General features: G+C 38.1%; 2 protein-coding genes across 4 annotated transcripts in view; one reads left to right on the top strand and one right to left on the bottom strand.

The window, feature by feature from the left end:
* The window catches only part of CROT (carnitine O-octanoyltransferase), a 48333-nt gene that overhangs the window by 16369 nt on the left and 9485 nt on the right, over positions 1 to 22479 (bottom strand). For both annotated transcript variants that reach the window (XM_073898737.1, XM_073898738.1), the window contains exons 6-13: positions 22318 to 22442; positions 15591 to 15699; positions 11075 to 11168; positions 9746 to 9871; positions 8279 to 8380; positions 2456 to 2539; positions 623 to 730; positions 37 to 167 (exon numbers count right to left, since the gene is read on the bottom strand). In XM_073898737.1, the coding sequence (XP_073754838.1) occupies positions 37 to 167; positions 623 to 730; positions 2456 to 2539; positions 8279 to 8380; positions 9746 to 9871; positions 11075 to 11168; positions 15591 to 15699; positions 22318 to 22442 (879 nt within the window). The remainder of the gene's footprint in view (positions 1 to 36; positions 168 to 622; positions 731 to 2455; positions 2540 to 8278; positions 8381 to 9745; positions 9872 to 11074; positions 11169 to 15590; positions 15700 to 22317; positions 22443 to 22479) is intronic.
* Positions 855 to 2322, top strand: LOC112824853 (L-lactate dehydrogenase A chain-like). 2 transcript variants are annotated; one of them, XM_073898552.1, is made up of 2 exons: positions 873 to 1559; positions 1829 to 2322. In XM_073898552.1, the coding sequence occupies exons 1-2, from the start codon at positions 873 to 875 to the stop codon at positions 1982 to 1984; spliced, it is 843 nt and encodes a 280-aa protein (XP_073754653.1). In that variant the 3' UTR covers positions 1985 to 2322. The 2 variants fall into 2 exon arrangements, with proteins under 2 accessions (XP_073754651.1, XP_073754653.1); XM_073898550.1 differs by having other exon boundaries at positions 855 to 1994.

The raw sequence follows: 22479 nt of genomic DNA, 5'->3' as shown, positions 1-22479 counted from the left end.
TCAAGATTCTGAAAATGGAAAATGAATGGTCCTCACCGTCCATAAAGTCTATAATAGGCCAGCTGAAGTCCAAGCTGAATAAATGTATCAGGGTGAAGCATCTTCTTCTTGGTTAGCTTTTTGCCAAAAGATGTAAAGGCATACGCCACAACCTGCAGATCAGATGCCTAACAAAAAAAAAAATTAAATGGGAAAAGTGAAAAATCAGCCAAGAAGAACACCCCAAAGATAACCAAATCATCATTTGCATTAATCATTACATATAAAAAAATTAAAGGTATCAAAGCTATAATTTAAAATATTTTAATGTTGTTTGGGCACCTGAGCCCAGTCAGTTAAGCATCAGACTCTTGATTTCAGCCCAGGTCATGATATCAAGGTCGTGAGATCAAGCCCCATATCTGTCCGTGCTCAGCGGGGAGTCTGCTTGAGATTCTTACTCCCCCTTCTCCCTCTGCCACCACCCACCCCCATCATGCTCGTGCTCTCTAAAATAAATAAATCTTTAAAAATAAATAAGTAAAATGTTTTATGTTATCATGCTTGGATGATAGCCAAAATTTTTATGTGGTAGTTAAAAGAAAAAGCATTAGTATCTAAGAAAAAAAGTAAAAGAATCTACCTGCTTGAGATACCGGGCTTTAGCTTGATTAATGTCGTTTAGTATTTTATCATCCACAGTGAAAACAAGCTCCTCTGGAAGTGATATATCCCGTACTTTTTCTGAACCCTGAAAACAGGGAAAAGACTTAAAAATGTTAAATCAAAAAACTGTTAAGAAAAAAAAAAATGGGTGTTGGAGCCGCTGCCGCCAAGTCTGAGGCCCGCCCACCGGACATGCACTCCCAATTCCTTTTGGTTCTAAGTCCAAAATGACAACTCTCAAAGAGCAGCTGATTCAAAATCTTCTTAAGGAAGAACATAACCCCCAGAATAAGATTACAGTTGTTGAGGTTGGTGCTGTTGGCATGGCTTGTGCCATCAGTATCTTAATGAAGGACTTGGCAGATGAACTTGCGCTTGTTGATGTCATGGAAGACAAACTGAAGGGAGAGCTGATGGATCTCCAGCATAGCAGCCTTTTGCTTAGAACACCAAAAATTGTCTCTGGCAAAGATTATAACGTGACTGCAAACTCCAAGCTGGTTATTATCACAGCTAGGGCACATCAGCAAGAGGGAGAAAGCTGTCTTAATTTGGTCCAGCGTAACATGAACATCTTTAAGTTCATCATTCCTAATATCGTAAAATACAGCCCAAACTGCAAGTTGCTTGTCGTTTCCAATCCAGGGGATATCTTGACCTATGTGGCTTGGAAGATAAGTGGCTTTCCCAAAAACCGTGTTATTGGAAGCGGTTGCAATCTGGATTCAGCCCAGTTCCGTTACCTAATGGGGGAAAGACTGGGAGTTCACCCATTAAGCTGTCATGGGTGGGTCCTTGGGGACCATGGAGACTCCAGTGTGCCTGTATGCAGTGGAGTAAACATTGCTGGTGTCTCTCTGAAGAATATGCACCCTGACTTAGGCACTGATGCAGATAAGGAACAGTGGAAAGAGGTTCACGAACAGGAGGTTGACAGTGCCTATGAGGTGATCAAATTGAAAGGCTACACTTCCTGGGCCATTGGACTGTCTGTGGCAGATTTGGCAGAAAGTATAATGAAGAATCTTAGGCGGGTGCATCCAATTTCCACCATGATTAAGGGTCTCTATGGAATTAAAGGTGATGTCTTCCTTAGTGTTCCTTGCCTCTTGGGACGGAATGGAATTTCAGATGTTGTGAAGGTGACTCTGACTCCTGAGGAGGAGGCCCGTTTGAAGAAGAGTGCAGATACACTTTGGGGGATCCAAAAGGAGCTGCAGTTTTAAAGTTTTCTAATGTACCACTTCACTGTCTAGACTACAGCAGGATTTTAGTTGGAGGTTGTATATATTGTCCTTACTATCTGATCTGTTACTCAAGTAATATTAAAATGGCCTAAGAAAAAACATCCGTTTCCTAAAGTTCCAAATAGGAATGGTTCACCAAACCCTGCAGCTGTATCCTGATGCTGGATGATACCTGGCTTTGTAGCCCTAAATTGGTTAATGTAAGTTAGCCCCACCGTCTGAGAGGCTCCACTGCCAGAGCTGCGGTTGCTCTGAACACCGGATGTGTATTTACTGTGTGTTCTGTCACTTCTGGTTCCTTCCCCCAACAACCGACATGCCTAGTCCATCTTTTCCAGTCAGTCACATCCTGGGATCCAATGTATAAATTCAATATTGCATGAATTGTGCGTAACTGTTCTAAAGGATCTTATTTTGTGTACATGTCAGAATATAGTATACATGGCCATATAATGTAAAGACAATGCAACCAACTATCCTAAGTGTCATACCAACTAAAAGACCAAATAAATTTTGAAGAGTGAAAAAAAAAAGAAAAAAATGAAATATTTTTTCTAACATACCTTCCATCTTCCTTCATTCTCAAAAACCTTCTCATCAACATAATGGCTGATGTTTACCATAGCCATTGCATCAAAAGGAGCATGCTAAAATGAAAATACACAAGATTTTGAATGCTTTATGTCAACTTAAAACTTGACCCAATATTTTATTTTCAATTTCCCTCCGCTCCAATCTTAATACATATTAAGGTGCAGAATTACAATGCCTCACCTAAAGACAACAACACGGATATCCTGCAGCATAGTAAGTGACTGATGTATTTTATTTGCTGCAAAAGAACAAATACTTAAAGTTGGAAGCACCTAATGAAAGCAGGTGTATGTATGCAGTGCTAAGATGTTCTGAAATTTTAAGAGCACTGTGCAACAAGCAAAGGAGCATGACAGACTTTCTGAAGGCTAAACTGAGCATTCATATGAACTTTATCGGTAAACACATAGGCCACTAGGTGAGTAATCAGTTTGTGTTTCTGTCTAGAAGAGTGTTCAGATGCGGCAGAAATAATTCTCAACGTTTAAAGAATGCTGGAAAGATGGTCTGAGTTACAGGAGTATTACAGGTTTGACAGCTATACTGAGAGAAAGGAACTGGAGCTAGTGAATTTTTCCATCATTTATTCTGGAGGACAAACTTTTTGCCTTCTTTTCTCCATGTCCTTTGGTGACAATTACATCAGACAGTTTTTTTCCTCCATGTTACTGCTATCACTTTACATTAAACAGTTACCATTCATGAACTGAATGTGGCACTACCAGCCCTGGAGAGAAAGAAGGGAGGCTTAAGATACGGACTAGCATACTTGGGTCCACGTTCAGAGGAGTAAATTAGGTGTCTTAGTATTATCCTAACATTACAGAGTACTGTTGGCCTATCTCACAGCCCAGTGGAGCCTAGAAGTATAGTATGAACACTGTTACCAACTAGATAACAGCCACAACATCAGGAAAGACTCTTGAGGGAGGTCAGAAGAAGATGCACGAGCAACTCACCCCATCTCTCCTTTGATATAATAATGAGACTCACAGGTCATTGACAAGCCCATTCTCTAACTGCATCTTTACAATTTTACAAAGAATGTGCACAGATATCACGTATTGTTTCATTTGAGACGGCAAAATTAATTTTTTAAAGATTTTATTTATTTGAGAGATAGAGAGCACAAGTAGGCAGAGTGGCAGAGGGAGAGGGAGAAGCAGGCTCTCCGCTGAGCAGGAAGCCGGACGTGGGGCTCGATCCCAGGACCCCAGGATCATGACCTGAGCCTAAGGCAGCCGCTTAACCAACTGAGCCACCCAGGCACCCCGTAAAATTAATCGTTAACTCTTTTACTGGACCCAGTAAGAAAGAGCAAAACTGAAAAACAAAAGTCTCTCTGTGGTAATTCTACCCACCCATCTCATGGTGGAAAGCTAGTCATCAATTTAAAGAAAAATGTTAGGAAATATGAAAACTTCATATGCTTTCCTGATGTTTTGTTTGTTCATATAGTTTTTCTTTTTTTTATTTATATGGAGACAATATGTATAACATACTTTTTAGGAATGAGGGCTTCAATCCTGTGTCCAAACTCTGCCATTTCCCAGTTGTGTAAATGTTGAAGTTACTTAATTCTTTAAGTAAACAGGCTCATCTGTTAGTGGGGGTAATAATCATATAGTTGGTGTGAAAAATGATTTTAATAATGCTTATAAAGTGCTTCCTACAGAAAGTGGGTAATCAGCAATAATCAGTAACTGCTGTTACTATTTAAGTTTATTATATGCTTCCTATGTGCCCTTCACAAAGCCAAATGATAAACCCTAGATGGATAAGACAAAATAGCTGACCCCAGGATTTTAAATCTCAAGAGGGAAATGTAATTAACTACTACCATAATCACAAAGTACATATTTAAGCACCAGTGGAATAGAGCAGCAACATGGCACTGCATTTAGAACAGACCAACTTTTACAGTATACGGTATACAGCTCACTCTTGAACAATGCTGACCTACGATGCAATCAAAATCCACATAAAACTTTTCACTCCCCAGAACTAACTTAATTACTAATTGCCTACTGTTGACCAGAACATAACATCTGCCAATAACAAAAACAGTCAATTAACATGTTTTGTGTTATAAGTATTATGCACTGTATTCTTACAATTTTCTCTTACAGAGAAAATAAAATATTAAGAAAATCTTAAGGAAGAGAAAATACATTTACTGTACAGTACAGGAGTAGAATAAGGCACCACACATCTCCTCATCCCCACCCAAAGTTAGCAAAGTTACCCAGGAATGTGGGAAACTTCATTTTCAAGCAGAGTCCAGGGAAAGGCAGAGAACTGGGGAAGGCACAGCACTGTTATCCTTCTCTCTAGGTTGCTTTCTCCACCTGACTCCTCCTCATGGTTCTAAATCAGTTTCTGCTTGTGAGAAATGCTGGCAAGCTGCTCCCCGAAGTAGTTCTCCGTTTTAGAGAACTTTCAGCACCTCAGGCAGTGCTCCTTCCTGCCTTGTGCTTTGCAGCCCACATTACTACCTGCTGCTATCCTGCCCCGAGTGTTCTCCTGGACCCCTGGGGGTGGAGGGGGGATGCAGATTATCATTCTGCAGTCCTTGGCCAACTGTGGACAATGACTGGTCTTGGCACCTCACTGAGAATCCCTCTCTAGAGTCAGTTCCTTTGCAACTTTTTGTTCAAGATCTCAGGGAACCAAGCTCTGCACAGGTAGTGGGGTGAGGAGTGCCACAAGCAGGTGAGAGCCTGCTGTTCCAGCCTTCTCAGCATTTCTCCGCCACCTTGCCTTTACTTTTAATCATTTGGCAACTTCTACCTCATTTTACAATCAAAGTATAAAATATGCATTTATTGAAAAAAATCCATGTATTTAAGTGGACCCACACAGTTCAAACCCACGTTGTTCAAAGGCCAACAATATACACTTTACTAATGACGTTTTACATACGTTACAAGGGAAACCAACATGGGATTTTTAAAAGCAGATTATCTAGGGGAGATAATCAATTTTATAAATAAATGGGTGTTAATACATATACATAAAACATGTCCATACACTTACTACAAGAAAGATCTCATTTGTGCTGAGATATGTGTTCATTATGGGATCAATATTCTTTATTTACAGATAACAAAGATCATTAAAGTTATTTGCATCCTGAATTTAAGCAAATAGCAAGAGTTTAGTACTATTAATAAAAATCAAAGTAGTGCAATGTGGTTTTCTTGGGTGGGGGTTGAGGGCTGGAAGTGAGGAAGGCAAGTAAGATGATGAGTTCTTGATGATGAGAACAATTGAACCTTATGTAACAATATAACATCCACTTTGAACAATATACAATGAAACAAAATTCTCAAAATGAGAATAATAGGTAAAAATTAGAGAAGAATAACTGCTCCATCAACTGATGAATGGATAAAGAAGATGTGGTATACATATACAATGTAGTATGATTCAGCCATAAAAAAGGAAAAAGTTCTGCCATTTGTAACAACATGAATGGAGCTAGAGAGTATTATGCTAAGCTAAATGAGTCAGAGAAAGACAAATACCATATGATTTCACTCATATGTGGAATTTAACAAGCAAAACAAATAAGCAAAGGGAAGAGTAAAGAGAAAGACAAAGAAACAAGACTCTTAACCATAGAGATGGTTGTCAGAGGGGAGGTGGGTGGGGTGGGCGAAATAGGTGACGGGGATTAAGGAGTTCATTTGTAGTGAGGAGCACTAGGTGATGTATGGAATTGTTGAATCACTATACTGTATACTTGCAACTAATATTACCCTGTATGTTAACTAACTGGAATTTAAACGAAAACTTAAAAAAAAAAAAAAAAGACTAACTGCAAGCTACCTATATAATAATGGTAAATGAAACTATTAAACCAGGGAAGAGAACATGCACAGGAGGGAGAAAGTGAGACTAACATTAAGGTCAGAATCAGTAGATAGGAAAAGACCGTTAAGAAGGAGGCAGTGTCGGAATACGTATGAGGAGGGTAATTGACTGTAGCAACAGGTCGAAGAGACATAAGGGAAGATGCTAGGAAGCAGTTAGCTACTTTACAAAGGATAGTTTTCCAGGAAATAGTGAGGATATAAACCAGACTGAGAAAGTCAAGAAGAATAAAAGAAAGAACTCAAGAGAAGAAAACTGAGGCAATTAACAAGAAACATTTTGTCAACAATGAACTCCAAGAGGAAAGACAACAAATCTTTAAAAGGACTCATAGCAACCTTTCACTCTGATGAGTTACTATAATAGACATCTAGTTTTATTACCTGCTCATCAACCACTTCACCTTCTTCTGAGCTTTTGCTGTAGGCAATCACCACACATCTGTGATGGTTTGGATGAGAATGATTCTAGCCCCTAGACTGCAAGGTTTAACATGTGACCTAGGCCAGGTGAATCAGAGCACCTGACTCCTCAGAATGGGCACATGATAGACAAAGGCCAATAACAACCAGTGAGTATCATTCCTAGGACTCGTGCTGGAACCACTGGGGGGAAGGAGGGGAGGGGGGCGGTGGTAAGCTGGCCATTTGCAAAGGGAACACTAATCTACGAAAGGAGCTGTGAAGACATGAGATTGTGGACACAACAATCACATGGGACATTCTACCTGAAGATGAAGTCAAACATAGGAAAGTAGTGCCAAAAAATGGAGAGAAAAATTTCTAATGAAAGCATTCAGCCACTGGAAGTCAGTCTTACCCAAACTTAGCTGTACTCCTATGCCAACAAATACCTTCTTAAACTAATGGCAGTATAATTTAGGTTTCTATCACCTAAAACTGAATAAATACTGATTAATACAACTATTGAGCCCAGATCAACATGACAGGTCTTTTTAGTATTGTACAGTTGCTAAATACTTCCGGAGGAAGGCCACCAAAAACAAAAAAAACTACCTTATGCTACTTTATAGCCAATTACGTATTTTATGAAAGATCTTACAAAGAGATTATAAGTGTATATTGCAACCTCTCATTTTTTAATTTTCTTGGTTCACAGACTTCTTGAATGTCCATCAGAAGATGGCAAGGTAGAGTTAATAAAGATGATCACAGGAGAATAAAAGAGAAACAAGTTTTTTCTTTTTTTATCAAGAAGGTAAAAAATGGTAGAAGCACCAGACACTTTAATATCTATAATGTAAATAAATGATCCAAAGATCATGTGCCATTTTAGGAAAATAGTTAAATTACTGGGAAAATCTAGAAATATATCCACCTATACTTCTCTGTGCAAAGAACACAGACATAATGCTGTATCTTTTAAAACAGGTTGTAATTCAGGCACCTGGGTGGCTCAGTCAGCTAAGCATCTGCCTTTGGGTCAGGTCATGATCCCAGGGTCCTGGGATGGAGTCCTGCATTGGGCTCCCTGCTCAGTGGGGAGTCTGCTTCTCCCTCTGCGCCCTGCCCCCCGATTCATGTTCCCTCCTGTCTTCTCCCTCTCTCTCTCGCAAAAATAAATAAAATCTTCAAAAAAAATAGGTTGTAATTCTCCATAAATAGGTAACAGTGCATTTTAAAGAGCTTCATAATTCTTTAAAATCCATAACCACATAAAATACACACAAATTCCACTTTGCAGATACATACCAAACTATTAGCCATACTACAAATGAAAATAACTTGTCCTATACTGTTTTCACTGAGAATTCATTAACTAAAACCTTTTAGTTATAATGCCACAGAGCTACAAAAGTATGTATTTATATGACCACAGAACAGCCTAGCTAGTTTAGTGCCACTAAATTAACCTGAACAATTGAAAGGAAAAATAACTTCAGTAAGTTTACTTACATCACAACTACAGCCAAATACTCCATTGGAAAAGGAAATCAAGTTATAAGATTTGTCTCCCCAGCGTACAGCTGGATCTCCTATAAGGGTCATTGTGGTTGCCTAAAATAAATATATTTTAAAATTAAGAGAATTTTAATATTAAGAGGGTTATAAGTATTTATATCTTATATGTATATGTATGTATATATTATATAAATGTACACACACACACACGTCTCTTTTCCTCTTCAGGTAAGCCAAACTTAATAAGATGATAATAATTACACTCGAGATAATACTAGTTCCAGCCCTGTCTTTAAATATTTCTCAAAATCTCAAGAAATCCTACCAGAAAACAGAAAGCTGGTTCAATAGTCATGGGGGTTTAGAGAACTTACAAAGGAAAAGACAAAGCTTTTGCAACCTGTATAATCTAAGAAGCTGTGGTAAGTTTAGTCATTAGAGTCTACTTATGAAGAAAATATTTTAATAATATTTTAATTTAATATTTTAATGTTAAATATTAAGATATCTTAAAAATTCATATCCCACTAAGCCTGTTTCTCACACACTCGATTTAGTATATCACAGTAAACATTCATTACAAAAGAAAAGAACAAAAGAGAATACAAATATTAGAATCTACCACAGATACTATAAGTAATTACTATTTTGTGAAACTTCTGTTACGTGTGTGTGTGTATGTAGTGGGCTGCAATCTCAACACAAGTCTAAGTAGATTCTAGCAGTAAAAGTTCAAACAACACTACATTAGAATATATTCTTCCTCCAGAAGTTTGGTAACTCTCCTACTAAAAAAACACAGCTAAGTTTATATAAAGGAAAGTTATTTCTACCTATAAGATTTTTCAATCCTGTATTATTTGTCATTTAATATTGATGAATGAATTATGAAATAATATAAGTGTTTTCAAAAGACTAAGAGACTTCTACAAATATGACTACTACCTTTTATTATTTCCCAGGAAATGATAATATTACCCAGGGTGGGTGGGGGAGGGGAAACAAAGTAAGGCCACATTTACTCTTAAACTCACTAAAGTCTGTTTGTTAATAAAACTAAACGCTAAAATAAATAACTTATAAGAGTGCTATAATTTTTAGGACAGACCCCACCAACCAAGGTGTCAAGACACACTGGTGTGGGTTACAGGAAGGTTCTCATGCCACCCTTGGCATGGTAAGTTCATTTAGCCCAGTGTCCTATGCAAATTTTCTGTACATGCAAACAATAGTCATACTTCTTTAAACAATGTTCAAGATATATCTACATTACCTAAACAATGAAGCCAGAATTTACAAAGGATTATTTATGTATAAGCTTCAATTTGGTACATATATATGACAGCTATGTAAAAATTTTAAGAGACTACATGTAACAAATAATCTTCTCATCTTCTGTATACAGAAGAGTCTTCCAGAATAATTTGTGAGGAGAAATAGCAGAGCAAGATAGTTACGTACCTGAGAATAATCTTCTGGTGTTACATGTGGACTGCTATCCTCTATGGTATATACCAATAAACTGCTCTGAACTTTTTCTAATATAGTCAAGTTCTCTGGATCAAGACTAATCAAATATTCTCGTGCCTAATGGGCAAAGAGTTAATGATTAAATGTTACAAATTAAGTATATCCAGAAAATCTCAAAATAGTTCGTTAGGGAAAAGGTTCATTAAGGAAAGTGTAAACTGCTATCTGGAAGTAGAGCATTCCTAAGCCAAAATGGTATAAAGCAAAGAAGCAATTACTATTAATTTATATGGAAAAATGTTTAAACATTCCTGGGCCCAAAAAATAACCTCTCTTAGAGGCTTTACTGATAACGTAGGACACATTTTGGTAGAGGATGTACAAATAAAGTGAGATACAGCACAGATGTTCATAGGCACAGATGTTCAAAGCTTGATGCTGAGATAGTGAGGGTAGCTCCTGGGGAAGGAGCTTGGTGCTGCCACCCTTGCTCCTCAGGGAGCATGCAGTAAAAAAAAAAAAAAATGCTGAACACTATTTTTGCTTTTTGCCTTTTTTCATAAAAGCAAAAATCCTCTTTGGGTTTCTTTCAATGAGCAAAAACAAGTACTAATGTAGGTCCTTTGTGAAAAGTGAAGTGGCATAACACAAACTTTCAAAATGTGGCAGACACCTTTAAAGTTAATAATGTTGTATTACATATTTGAAAACTGTTAATAGAATACATCTTTTTTAAAAAAGATTTACTTATTTATTTATTTGAGAGAGAGTGAGCGAGACAGAGAGCACGAGCCAGGGGAGGGACAGAGGGAAAGGTGGAAGCAGACTCCCCACTGCTCTGAGCAGGGAGCCCCACATGGGGGCTCAATCCCAGAACCCTGGGATCATGACCTGAGACACCCAGGTGCCCCTAAAATACATCTTAAAAGTTCTCATCACAAGAAAAAAATTTGTAATCATATGAGATGATGGATGTTAACTAGATTTATTGTAATCATTCTGCAATATATATATACAAATATCTAATCATTATGTTGTAAAGCTGAAACTAATATAATTTTATGTCAAGTATACCTCAATTAAAAAAACAAAGAGGGGCGCCTAGGTGGCTCAGTTGGTTGAGTGTCCAACCCTTGATTTTGGCCCACGTCATGATCTCAGGGTCATGGGATCGAGCCCCACATCAGGCTCTGTGCAGAGTCGGCTTGAGATGCTCTCTCTCCTTCTCCTTCTGCCCCTCTGCCTACTCGTGCTCTCTTTCTCTCTCTAAAAAAATAGATAAAATCTTAAAACAACGACAACAAAAGGAAACCATATAACCTTAGCCCATTGAGTTCGCTCCTCACTAGTCAATGCTGCTATCCCAGGTCCATCAGGTTCACTCTGGCACTTCTTGTGAATGTAGGTCAACTGCCTTAGGGAAGATTAAAAAAAGAGTATTTAAAAAGAGCATAGGCAGGATTACTAACTACTTTTAGCCTTTAATAGGTCATAATATTTATCAGTACTTATATGTTTTTATGTATTACCCAAAGAAAGGTATGATGATCTCAACAGCAATGGATTTATTTCCCACACCACATCTTTTCTTAAAAAAAATGAGTATGTGGCCTATTAACACAAAAGTATATTAGACAATAATTTAAGTAAATAAATTGGCTGTTTGGCTAGTATTATTTATACTTTCAAAATATACTCATACTTCTGGTGTCCAAGTAAAAATACCCCTTACCATAAATACCCCTTATAATAGAGAACTTGAAAAATATTCTGGTAAATAATATTACAAATATTATGCATATCTTATCTAACTAAAAACTCTGTGCCTATATATTTAACAAAGGAATTACACTCTGATTAATATTTGTGTGCAACCCCAAAAACAGAAGTACTATGTAGTCAGTTTTAAATGTTTTCACATTTGCTGTTACTTATAATCGTTATATTTTAAAGACTCCATTAGATATAGACAAAGCATTTTCTCCCAAAATACTCTATTCTCCCAGTCTGATGAGTTTCACGTATCTTTAAACAGATGACAGGTAAATAATAGCGTTCTTCAACAAAGACATACGTTTCCATCGGACAAAAATCCACAGGTTTCACAAAAACAACAAAAGCACAGACAATATAAGTAAAAAAGACAAATGGGATGACATCAAACCAAAAGCTTCTACCCAGTTAACAACAAAATTAAAAGGCAACCTACAGATTATGAGAAAGTATTCGCAAACCATTTATCTGATAAGAATATCCAAAATATTTAAGGAACCCCTACAACTCAATAGGAAAAAAACCCAAATAATCTGATTAAGAAATAGGCAAAGGAACTAAACAGACATTTCTTCAAAGAAGACATAAAAATGGCCAGCAAATACATGAAAAAGTACTCAATATGACTAATCATCAGGGAAATGTAAATCAAAACCACAACAATATATCACCTCACAACTATCTGGATGATTATTACCAGAAAGATAAGAAATAAGTGCTGGTGAGGCTGTGGAGAAAAGAACGCCTGAGCACTGTTGAGGGGCGTGTAAACTTATGCAGCCACTATAGAAAATACGGAGGTTCCTCAAGAAATTAAACATAGAACTACTTTATGATCCAGCAATCCCAATTCTGGGTATATATCCAAAGGAATTGAAATCAGGACCTTGAAGAGACATCTGCACTCCCATGTTCACCGCAGCATTATTCACAATAGCCAAGAGGTGGAAGCAACTTAACTATCTGTTGACAGATGAATGGGTAAACAAAGTGTACTAAAGACACACAGACACACACACACACACACACACACACACACACACACACACAACAATGGAATACTATTTACCCTTAAAAAAGAAGGAAATCTTCACAGCTATTTGGATGGTTATTATCAGAAAGAGAACAGGAAATTAGGAAAGAGTTAACTTTGTGGTGATACATGAATAGAGACATAAAGCATGAGAAAGAATGCTTGCTTATTCAAAAGGTGGCCAAGGCAGAAAGGGCATTCCAAATAGAAAGCATGAGGACATGCAAAGATTACAGATAATCTAATGTGCTTTAAGAATTGCTAACACAGAGGACTTTCCAAGATGGCGGAGGAGTAGGAGACCTTAGTTTCGTCTGGTCCCCGGAATTCAGCCAGATAGCTATCAAATCATTCCGAACACCTGTGAACTCGACCGGAGCTCTAAGAAAAGAATTGCTGCAATTCTGCAAATAGAAAAGCAACCACTTTCTGCAAGGCAGGAGGTGCGAAGAATTGAATCTAAGGAGATACATAGGAAGATAAACCATGGGAGGACGAAGATTCCATCAGCCGACACCAGAAAGTGATACAGCAGCAGAGCACAAAACACTAACTTTTAGAAGTCTGCTCTGGTGAGGGCACCGAGGTGGCGAAGCAAGGTGGAATCCTAGGTGGGACAGTGTGGTCTCAGGGACCCTTGGGGTCACAGGAAGACCGGGGGTGCCTGAGTGCGGCAGAGTTTCCAGGTATCGGAGCGGGGAAGCCGGCTATAATCAGCTAGCCCAGGAGTGGGCTTTCAGCTCAGGGTTGCCATAAACCATGAAATCATGGCATGAAGAAGTGCCACATCATTTGGCATCAGGGAAATACAAATCAAAACTACAATGATACCACGTCACACCAGTCAGAATGGCTAAAATTAACAAGTTGGGAAATAAGAGATGTTGGCGAGGATGTGGAGAAAGGGGAACCCTCCTACACTGGTGGTGGGAATGCAAGCCGGTGCAGCCATTCTAAAAAACAGTATGGAGGTTCCTCAAAAAGTTGAAAATAGAGCTACCCTATGACCCAGCAATTGCAGTACCAGGGATTTACCCCAAAGATACAAATGGAGTGATCCAAAGGGGCACCTGCACCCTCGTGTTTATAGCAGCAATGTCCACAATAGCCAAACTATGGAAAGAGTCCAGATGTCCAACAACAGATGAATGGATAAAGAAGATATGGAATATAAAATATATACAATGGAATATTACTCAGCCATCTAAAAAAAATGAAATCTTGTCATTTGCAACAATGTGGATTGAACTAGAGGGTATTATGCTAAATGAAATAAGTCAATCAGAGAGAGGCAATTATCATATGATCTCACTCATAAGTGGAATTTAAGAAACAGAACAGGATCACAGGGGAAGAGAGAAAAATAAAACAAGAGGAAATCAGAGAGGGATACAAACCATAAGAGACTCTTAATCATAGGAAACAAACTGAGGGTTGCTAGAGAGGAGGTGGGAGGGGGGATGGAGTAACTGGGTGATGAGCATTAAGGAGGGCACGTGATATAATGAGCACTGGGTGTTACATAAGACTGATGAATCACTGACCTCTACCTCTGAAACTAATAATACACTAAATGTTAATTAACTGAATTTAAATTTAAAAAAATAAGTAAATAAAACTTTGTTCATACCCTCAAAAAATAAAAGTTTTAAGCTAAGGAAATCAGTTTTATAGATAAAATATTAGGTAATGATAGAAATTATAACATAATTACATACATCTGAAATATTTCATTTTTTCTGTAAATAGGTAATTATAATACCATATTGTATCTGTCTGCTGTAGCATTTTTTTTTAAAGATTTTATTTACTTGACAGAGAGAGAGTGCGAGAGAGCACAAGCAGGGGAACTGGAAGGCAGGGGAGAGGGAGAGGCAGGCTCCTCGAGGAGCAAGGAGCCCAGATGTGGGGTTCAATCCCAGAACCCTGGGATCATGACCCGAGCCGAAGGCAGATACTCTACCGAATGAGCCACCCAGGTGCCCCTGTCTGCTGTAGAATTTGTCAATCTTTTGACTTTTTCAAGAAACATGAACAGTTTGCACAATGGGAGGCAAATGTCAGATCCCTTTTCTGCCACTGTCATATAAATTTTTATTTGTTAAGTTATATGAATGAATAACTCATAAAACATTAAATGAGATATTGTTTAAATTGTTTTGACTGTAAGCAGCTGAGGTAAAATTACGTTACTGCCTCCTGTAAAAAAAAAAAAAAAGAAAGAAATGCTAACACAGAAATGTGATAGGAATAGAAGTTGCACGAGGAAGAAGAAGAGAATACAAGGCTGAAAAGACAGGCAAAGGTCAAATTTAGACCACTGCTAAGAAACCGGGATTTATTCTAGACCACAAAGAACCATTTAAGAATTTTAACCAAAGGTGAGATAACCATCAAATTTAAATTTTAAAGCCATAGACTGATAGTCATAGACTATGTATTTAAATACATACTAGCTATAAAAAAATACATTATTTGTTTTACAAATCTTTATGTGCATATAAATCCATTACAACAGATATGGAAGGACAGAATATACCAAACTAGTAAGAGTGATTAATTCTGGGGCAAGAAATGGAAATTGTATTATTTGCAATGTTTTCCTTTTTCTCCAAGTAGAATATATTCATATACATCTAGTAAAAGTAAAAATTAATTAAAACTAGAAATAAAATAAGGGCGCCTGGGTGGCTCAGTCAGTTAAGCGTCTGCCTTCGGCTCAGGTCATGATCCCAGGGTCCTAGGATCGAGCCCCGCATCGGGCTCTCTGCTCAGAGGGGAGTCTGCTTCTCCCTCTGCCCCTCCCCCTGCTCATGCTTTCTCTCTTGCTCGCTTGCTCTCAGATAAATAAAATCTTTTAAAAAATAAAATAAAATGAAATGAAATAAAAATAGACTTCTTAAAAATCAGCATACATAAAATTCTTATTTAGCTTACTCTCACCTTATGAAAAAGGAAATTCTTAACATTTATTTTTTAAACTCAAGCAAAGGCTTAACACCTCAAGACTCAAGAAAGTAGTTTGAAAACCTGTAAATTTCCGGGGGGGTGATCAAACATCCTTCATGTATTACATCAAAGACAAAAACTCGGCCTCGACAAAGCACTGCAATGTGAGTTGGGGAATGTCCTTCACTCTCTGGAAAAAGAAACAGAAACACAAACTCAATCTCTCAAAGTTAAACAAGAGTAAAACTGCATATTTACATCCAATAGAAGAAAATAATCCTTGCTGCAATACTTGACATATACTCATCAAATATATCCTATGAACAATAAGGTCATAAACTTTCAATTATGATATAAATATACACTCTTGAAAACTGTCCATGTGAAACATCCAAAATCCATGGAGTTTCAAGTATTTGTATGCCTTGAGACTCCTATAAATCCCAAACTACTGCAGGGCTTTCTAGTTTATTCATGGATAGCAATGACAAGGGGAAAAGGGTAGCAAGGAATCCCGGAGAAGAGCTTTTTGAATTACTAAGTTTCTCTTTGGGTTTATTTCATTGTTGACTGTTCATCAGATAATTTAACTGCAGTAATATCTAGCGATGGTTTCTAAATAAAATAGTTTTCATTTGAGGGGCACCTGGGTTGCTCAGTCGGTTAAGCAGCTGCCTTTGGCTCAGGTCATGATCCCAGGGTCCTGGGATGGAGCCCCGCACTGCGCTCCCTGCTCAGCGGAGAGCCTGCTTTTCCTTCTCCCTCTGCCTGCCACTTTGCCTACTTGTGCTCTCTGTCAAATAAATAAAATCTTTTTTTAAAAAAAAAAAGGTAGTTTTCAGTTGAGAAAGGGCACTGTTTGCCTGAGTGGCAAGGAGAATGAGTGGCAAGGAAATCTCGTTTTATTTAAGGCTCTAATGATACCTGGTAAGCCACTGGTAACTTATTCTATGATTCTTGGGCATGCCTTAACTCCCCAAGAACTACTACTTTGCTGTAAATCTCAGACTATTCTGATTTAGCCTCATTTTTCAATTATTATTCCCTTTAACAAAGGGCTTCCTATATGATCCCTGCTCCTTCCCTCTAAGAAAAAAGAAAAAGAGAAGACATATACTACCAATGGAAGGAAATTTACTGGTTGATATCATGTACAAGGAACTGTGGTAAAGGCTTTGCACACATTATCTCATAAAATCCATCAACTATGAGGAAACACCATCTCCTGACAGCACTTTTTTCCTCTAATATCCTATCTCCTCAAGTCCTAAGAGGTGTGGTATGTATTTTCCTTGTCTTTCATGGCTATTTCCAAAACATTTCTTCTCTTTCTCCTTCAAAAACCTCCGTATCTTTTTACATTTAATACTACTACTTTTTTTTCTTTTTGCTGTCATTATACTGACCAGGTCTTAACAGGTCTGGTGACCAGAAGTCTGAAATGTGTCTCAGTAGGCTAAAATGAAAGTGTCAGCAGCTCTGTCCCTTCTGGAGGCTCTAGGGCAGAATCAATTTCCTTCACTTTTCCAGCTTCTAGAGGCTACCCACAGTCCTGAACTCAGGACTCTCCTCTTCCATTCGAAAGCCATCAAGGGAGGTTCACGACTTTCCATCAATTTGCTGCCATTAATTTGGTTCTCTCTATGCCTCTCTCTTCACTTATAAGAACCCTCATGATTACTTTGTACCCACATGAATAACCCAGAATAATCTTCCCATGTTTAGGTCAACTGGTTAACAGCCTTAATTTCATCTGCAAACTTAACTGCCCTTTACCATGTAACCTAAAACATTCAATAGGTTCCAAGGATTAGAAAGTGAACATCTCTGGGGGGTGGGGAGGCATTATTTCGCCTAACAGATAGGCTAGTAAATTTAGTGATGGAAAGAATGCTTTACATTTGTTGAGAATAAGAGTTCATTAGCTGAGAATAAGGAAGGAGAAAGGCATGAAACAGTATCTCTGAAAGTGAGAGAATAACATGACAAAACAATATGGCAAGGTCATGCTGTGGATCCATTTGAGGTTTGAGAAAACTAAATGAGGTTTTCTGGTTTTCTCAGGCCAAGTAAAATTGCTAGGGTAGGTATCTTTAATATGTAGAGGCAAGAGAGAAGATGAAAATTAAACCATGATAAGGTGTGGATAGAGTGATGAGGGAGCAAGTGGGCAAAGATTTGAATGTGTATGCGAAGGAGTGATGATAGTGAAGGAGCACAGAAAGAAGTACAGATTGGGGGTGGAGGAGGGAGGAATGGAACTGTGAAGAACTCAATTTAAGTCACAGTGTGTTCAAAGAAATAGCTAAGGTAGACTACTAAAGGAAGCGAGTTATGAAGAGAACGTGGAGATCAGAATGAGATGCTTATAATTTCTATGTTAGAGGACATGGAGTTTTTTACAATAACAAGTTCTAGGGCATGACCACAGGAGTGTGTGGTTGCTTGAGAAGGAGTGGAGGTACAGATTACTAGAGGAAAAAAGTGAAGGAAAGGAGAGGTCATGGATCATCTACAACTGGAAGCTAAAGTCATCGAGAATGTGAATGGGGGGTGGGTGGTGGCCGCCTGGGTGACTCAGTTGGTTAAGCCTATGCCTTAGGCTCAGATCATGATCCCAGGGTCCTGGGATTGAGCCCTGCATCAGGCTCCCTGCTCGGCAGGGAGCCTGCTTCTCCCTCTCCCTCTGCTGCTCCCCCTGCTTGTGCTCACTCACTCTCGCTCTGTCAAATAAATAAATAAAATCTTAAAAAAAAAAAAAAGAATGTGAAGGAGGTAGTGATGAAAAGAAAGATAGTGAGACTGGTGATAAAGCAATGGGGGAATTCTACCTCAGAAACTAATAGTACAGTATATGTTAATTAAATTGATTTTCAATTAAAAAAAATTTTTTTAAGAAGTAAAGGAAAAAAACCCCACTACAACAAAGACAAGCACTGGTGACATAACCTGATAGCTTTTTTTCAAGAGCTCCAACTGTAAGGAAGAAACGAAAGGGGCAAGGGCGACCGGAAATAAAAAGGACACCAACATCTCCTACATACCCTTTAGTACCACAGTATGAGAAAAAATATATCCACTTCAGATGGTTATAGGGAATGCAGTAAGCTCAAAGAATAGCCAGCTTCAGTAATAGTACCTTTAAGAGGGAAACAGGAACTCTCAGAGAAAAGGTTGAGGATATAAAGGATTTTGCTGACCATGAGCTCCAGAAACTATAGCAGAAGAGTCTGGGAAACGGAGGGGGGTGGGTCACAGTAGTGGGAAACTTGGATCAAATTAGGCTACGCACAAATCCCTGAATCTAGACGATGAGAGAGGACCTGAGAGGTTGAACTGCTCAGGCAAAATGAGGTTAACAGGGTAAAAGGCAGGACTGAATTAGTCTTAATGGTCTCTAAGTGGGTAAGTCAAATAAAAATAGTTTTAAGTACTGTCTCCTTAATGACATTATCCTCTTAGCCAGAGAGGCTTACAGGCTGCCTTCACATGCATTATCTCTTCAATTTTCTCCGTTCGAAGATAGATCCCATGGCCCAGCATTTTAATTTCTTCCTTGCAAAACCCTTGAATCCTTCACTCTCTCCCTCTATGCCTGCCTGATTGTTGCTGAAGGAAAAAACAACATACCGTCTAATCTAACTTTAAATTCATAAACCCACCATTTCAAATGGGCACTCAACACTCATCAGCTACCCTGCATTCCCCTAGCACATCTGCTTCTCCCACTTTCCAAAATGACTAGTATTTTATTTTTTTTAAAAAAGATTTTACTTATTTATTTATTTTGAAAGAGAAAAAGAGAAAGCAAGCTCGGGGAAGGGTAGAGGGAGAGAGAGAAAATCTCAAGCAGACTCCATGTTGAGCGTGGAGCCCAATGTGGGGCTCCACCCCACGACCCTGATCATGACCTGAGCCCGAAATCAAGAGTCAGATGCTTAATCAACGGAGCCACCCAGGCACCCTCCCAAAATGACTAGTATTTTAAACCTTCTTTCTCCTCTAATCTTCTACCCCAGCTAATGACCTCAGTTCTCATTTCACCAAGGAAAACACAAAGAATACATAGACCTCCTCACCTTCCCACAACAAAATTGGCCCATCGATTTGCAACTAGATGCACTTTCTGCATTCCTTCTCATCCTTGCTCCTGTCAAAGACCAGCCCTCCACCGTTTCTACTCCTGACCCTCTCAGCTCTTATCTTTTCAATGACTTTGGCTGTTTATTCTTTCCCCTGAAAGATTATTTTTCTTTCTCTCCTATGTCATTCCTATGTTATAGTATCACTCATTTTTTTTAATTAAATGAAGTCCCTCCCCCTGCACATCAAAACTTTTTCCGTAAGCATTATTTCCAAATGTTGTCACTAACTAGTTGGTTTGCTTTCACCTCCTCCAGTTGATCTCCCTTCCCCAACTTGCACTGAGACTGCTCTTGTCAGGGCAGGCTCTGTCCACATCATGTCGATAAATACAATGGTCACTTTTAATTTTTATCTGATTTGGCTTCTGGAACATGTGACACAACACTTCCTTCTCTTGGCTTCTGGGAGACCACTGCCCTTCCTTTCTTCCCACCTTGGTCTCTTTTCTGTGTTCTCCTCTTCAGGAGGTATTCACCAAATACCCTATTTAACTGTGGTAAGATTTGGTACTGGTTCCCCTGATAATCTTCAACTGTATGTGTTACAAAAGTAACTTTAGCTACTCTTATGCCTTTAAAAATGTTTTCTATGCCTACTAATGGTGATTCTTAAATCTCTATATGAAGTACTGAAATCTCTGCTGAACTCCCAACTTTGTACCCAACTGCCTACCTGCATTTCCACTTCAGATGTCTAAAAGGCATCTTAAATTCAACATAGCCTAAGGGACCTCTTAATTTCCTCCCTAAATATTTCCTCCCAAAGTTTCCCACCTCATGAACCAACACAGCTCTCTATCCCATTACTCAAGCCAAATATGTTGAAGTCATCTCTGATTCTCCTTTTTCTCTCTCATCTCACAACCAATCTATGAATAATTCTACTAAATCCAAATCCAAAATATATAAAGAATCTAACAACTTTTTACCAGCTTCATGCTATCACCCTAGTTACGAGTCATTATTATGGCTCTCTTGGACTACTGAAACAATTTTCTAACGGATATTCCTGCTTCTACCCTGGTATGTTCCTAAAAATTTTAGTCCTCAAATGGCAGATAGAATCATCTTTTTAAAACATAAATCTGATCACACCACTTTCTTTCTCAAAACTCATTATCTATTCACATTTTAAATAAAAGCCATACACCTTAGTTGGCTTACAAAATACTACATGATCTGGCCTCTAGGCAACACTCCAAGAGTCCCCTCTGTCTCCTGCCTGCTCTGCTCCATCCATACTCCCCTGCAAACATGCCAAGTTTATTCATGCCTAGGGGATTCCCTCAACACATAAAACAACAAACTGAACTAAACGAAAACAAAAATAAAAAGCCAAAAAACTGCTGGATCATCGTATCATTCACATCCTCAGGTTTTCCCTGACTACCTAATCTAAAATAGCCATCCAGTTACTCGTGTTATTTGAATTCTCTATACAGTATTTATCAGTAACTCTGTTATTTTTTTGTTTACTTATTCCCTCAGCTTTGTCCCTATCTACACCTCTTCACATGGTCTTAAGTACAAGAATATACTAACCATACTAACCATGACTAACCAATATACTAACCAGCTTAAAGGACTGCATTAGGAGACACATTATTAAATTAATGAATCTACATTTTACACGCTGTAACATAAAGGATTAGCTTATCTAAGGACCTATGAAGTGATAAAGATTAAACTGAAAACCAGGTCTATTGATATTAGATCCTAAATGACAGGCATCTTTCTCTCTTTGCTAACTGCTATTCTCCATTTTCTCCTGTTCATTTTTTCCATTCATATTTGGGCTTTAAACTTTATGCCATAAATAAGCAGGCCTTTCACTTGCAACATCAAGATAAATGTGAGTGGGCTTGAGGACATTAAATATCTCAAGCATCTAATGAGGTTTACAAAGATGAGTTCTACATGAAAGTAAACTCAAACTCCCCACACTACAAGCAAAACTGGCTACAGAAATTTTACTTTTAAATGAAGAAAAATATCTTTCCCTAATTACATTCCACAGTAACTACAAACTACATTATTAAATTTATAAAAAAGAAAAAGATCCTGAAATAACTGAAAACCAGTACTTACAAAAGAATTTTCCATTTTAAGATATGCTAGTACACCAAGCAGAATTTGTCATTAAGCTGACAGTAAAAACAGGAATTTTGATGAGTCATTCTGAACTCCTACGCCTTCAAGAAGACTGATAGCAAGCTCTCACCTCATACGCCTGGTGGTGAAAGGGAGGGCATACTCACAAAGAGAAATGGGGCATGATAAGCACAGACAAGCACACTCAAAAAGAGAATTCAAAGAGGGCAAAGACAGACAAATCCAGATCCTATGCTCCAGATTTCCTAATACTGATTAATAATGCTCTTTAGAACTTAAACTCTCAAATCACACAAGGTAAGCATCAGGTTTTGTACAGAATAATTTAAGACCAGTTTATAAAATCCATTCCCATAAATTATTTCTGACTAATCACAATGACTAAAAGGTTCACAGAAAGCCTGATTAGTCAAAATCCAGTAAAGAAATATTCAAAATAGTATGTTCCATAGTGTCATAGAAACTGCAGCAAAACTACCCAAATCCCAATGCCTTTACCAAAACAAACAAACAAACAAACAAAAAACACCACACCCATGTTTTCTACTTACCAGTCCTAAAATAACTCGTAATTGAATCTCTAGTAATTCCTGGAATCCTGCAGGTGGAAAACAGCATTCGGAATTGATTCATATCCAGAGGACTATTTCCAGATTTATCAACAGGCACTTTTTCTCTATTAAAACAAACAAAAAAAAGTATTTTGATCAAGT

This window comes from Callorhinus ursinus, unplaced genomic scaffold (assembly GCF_003265705.2).
Source record: "Callorhinus ursinus isolate GAN/ISIS: 27379988/994484 unplaced genomic scaffold, GSC_fseal_2.0 scaffold12, whole genome shotgun sequence".
NCBI classification, from domain to species: Eukaryota; Metazoa; Chordata; class Mammalia; order Carnivora; family Otariidae; genus Callorhinus; species Callorhinus ursinus.
This window is presented reverse-complemented; position numbering and strand designations above follow the sequence as displayed.

Coding starts and splice junctions, on each gene's coding strand:
- LOC112824853 (XM_073898550.1), top strand. CDS start 873: ATGACAACTCTCAAAGAGCAGCTGATTCAAAATCTTCTTAAGGAAGAA.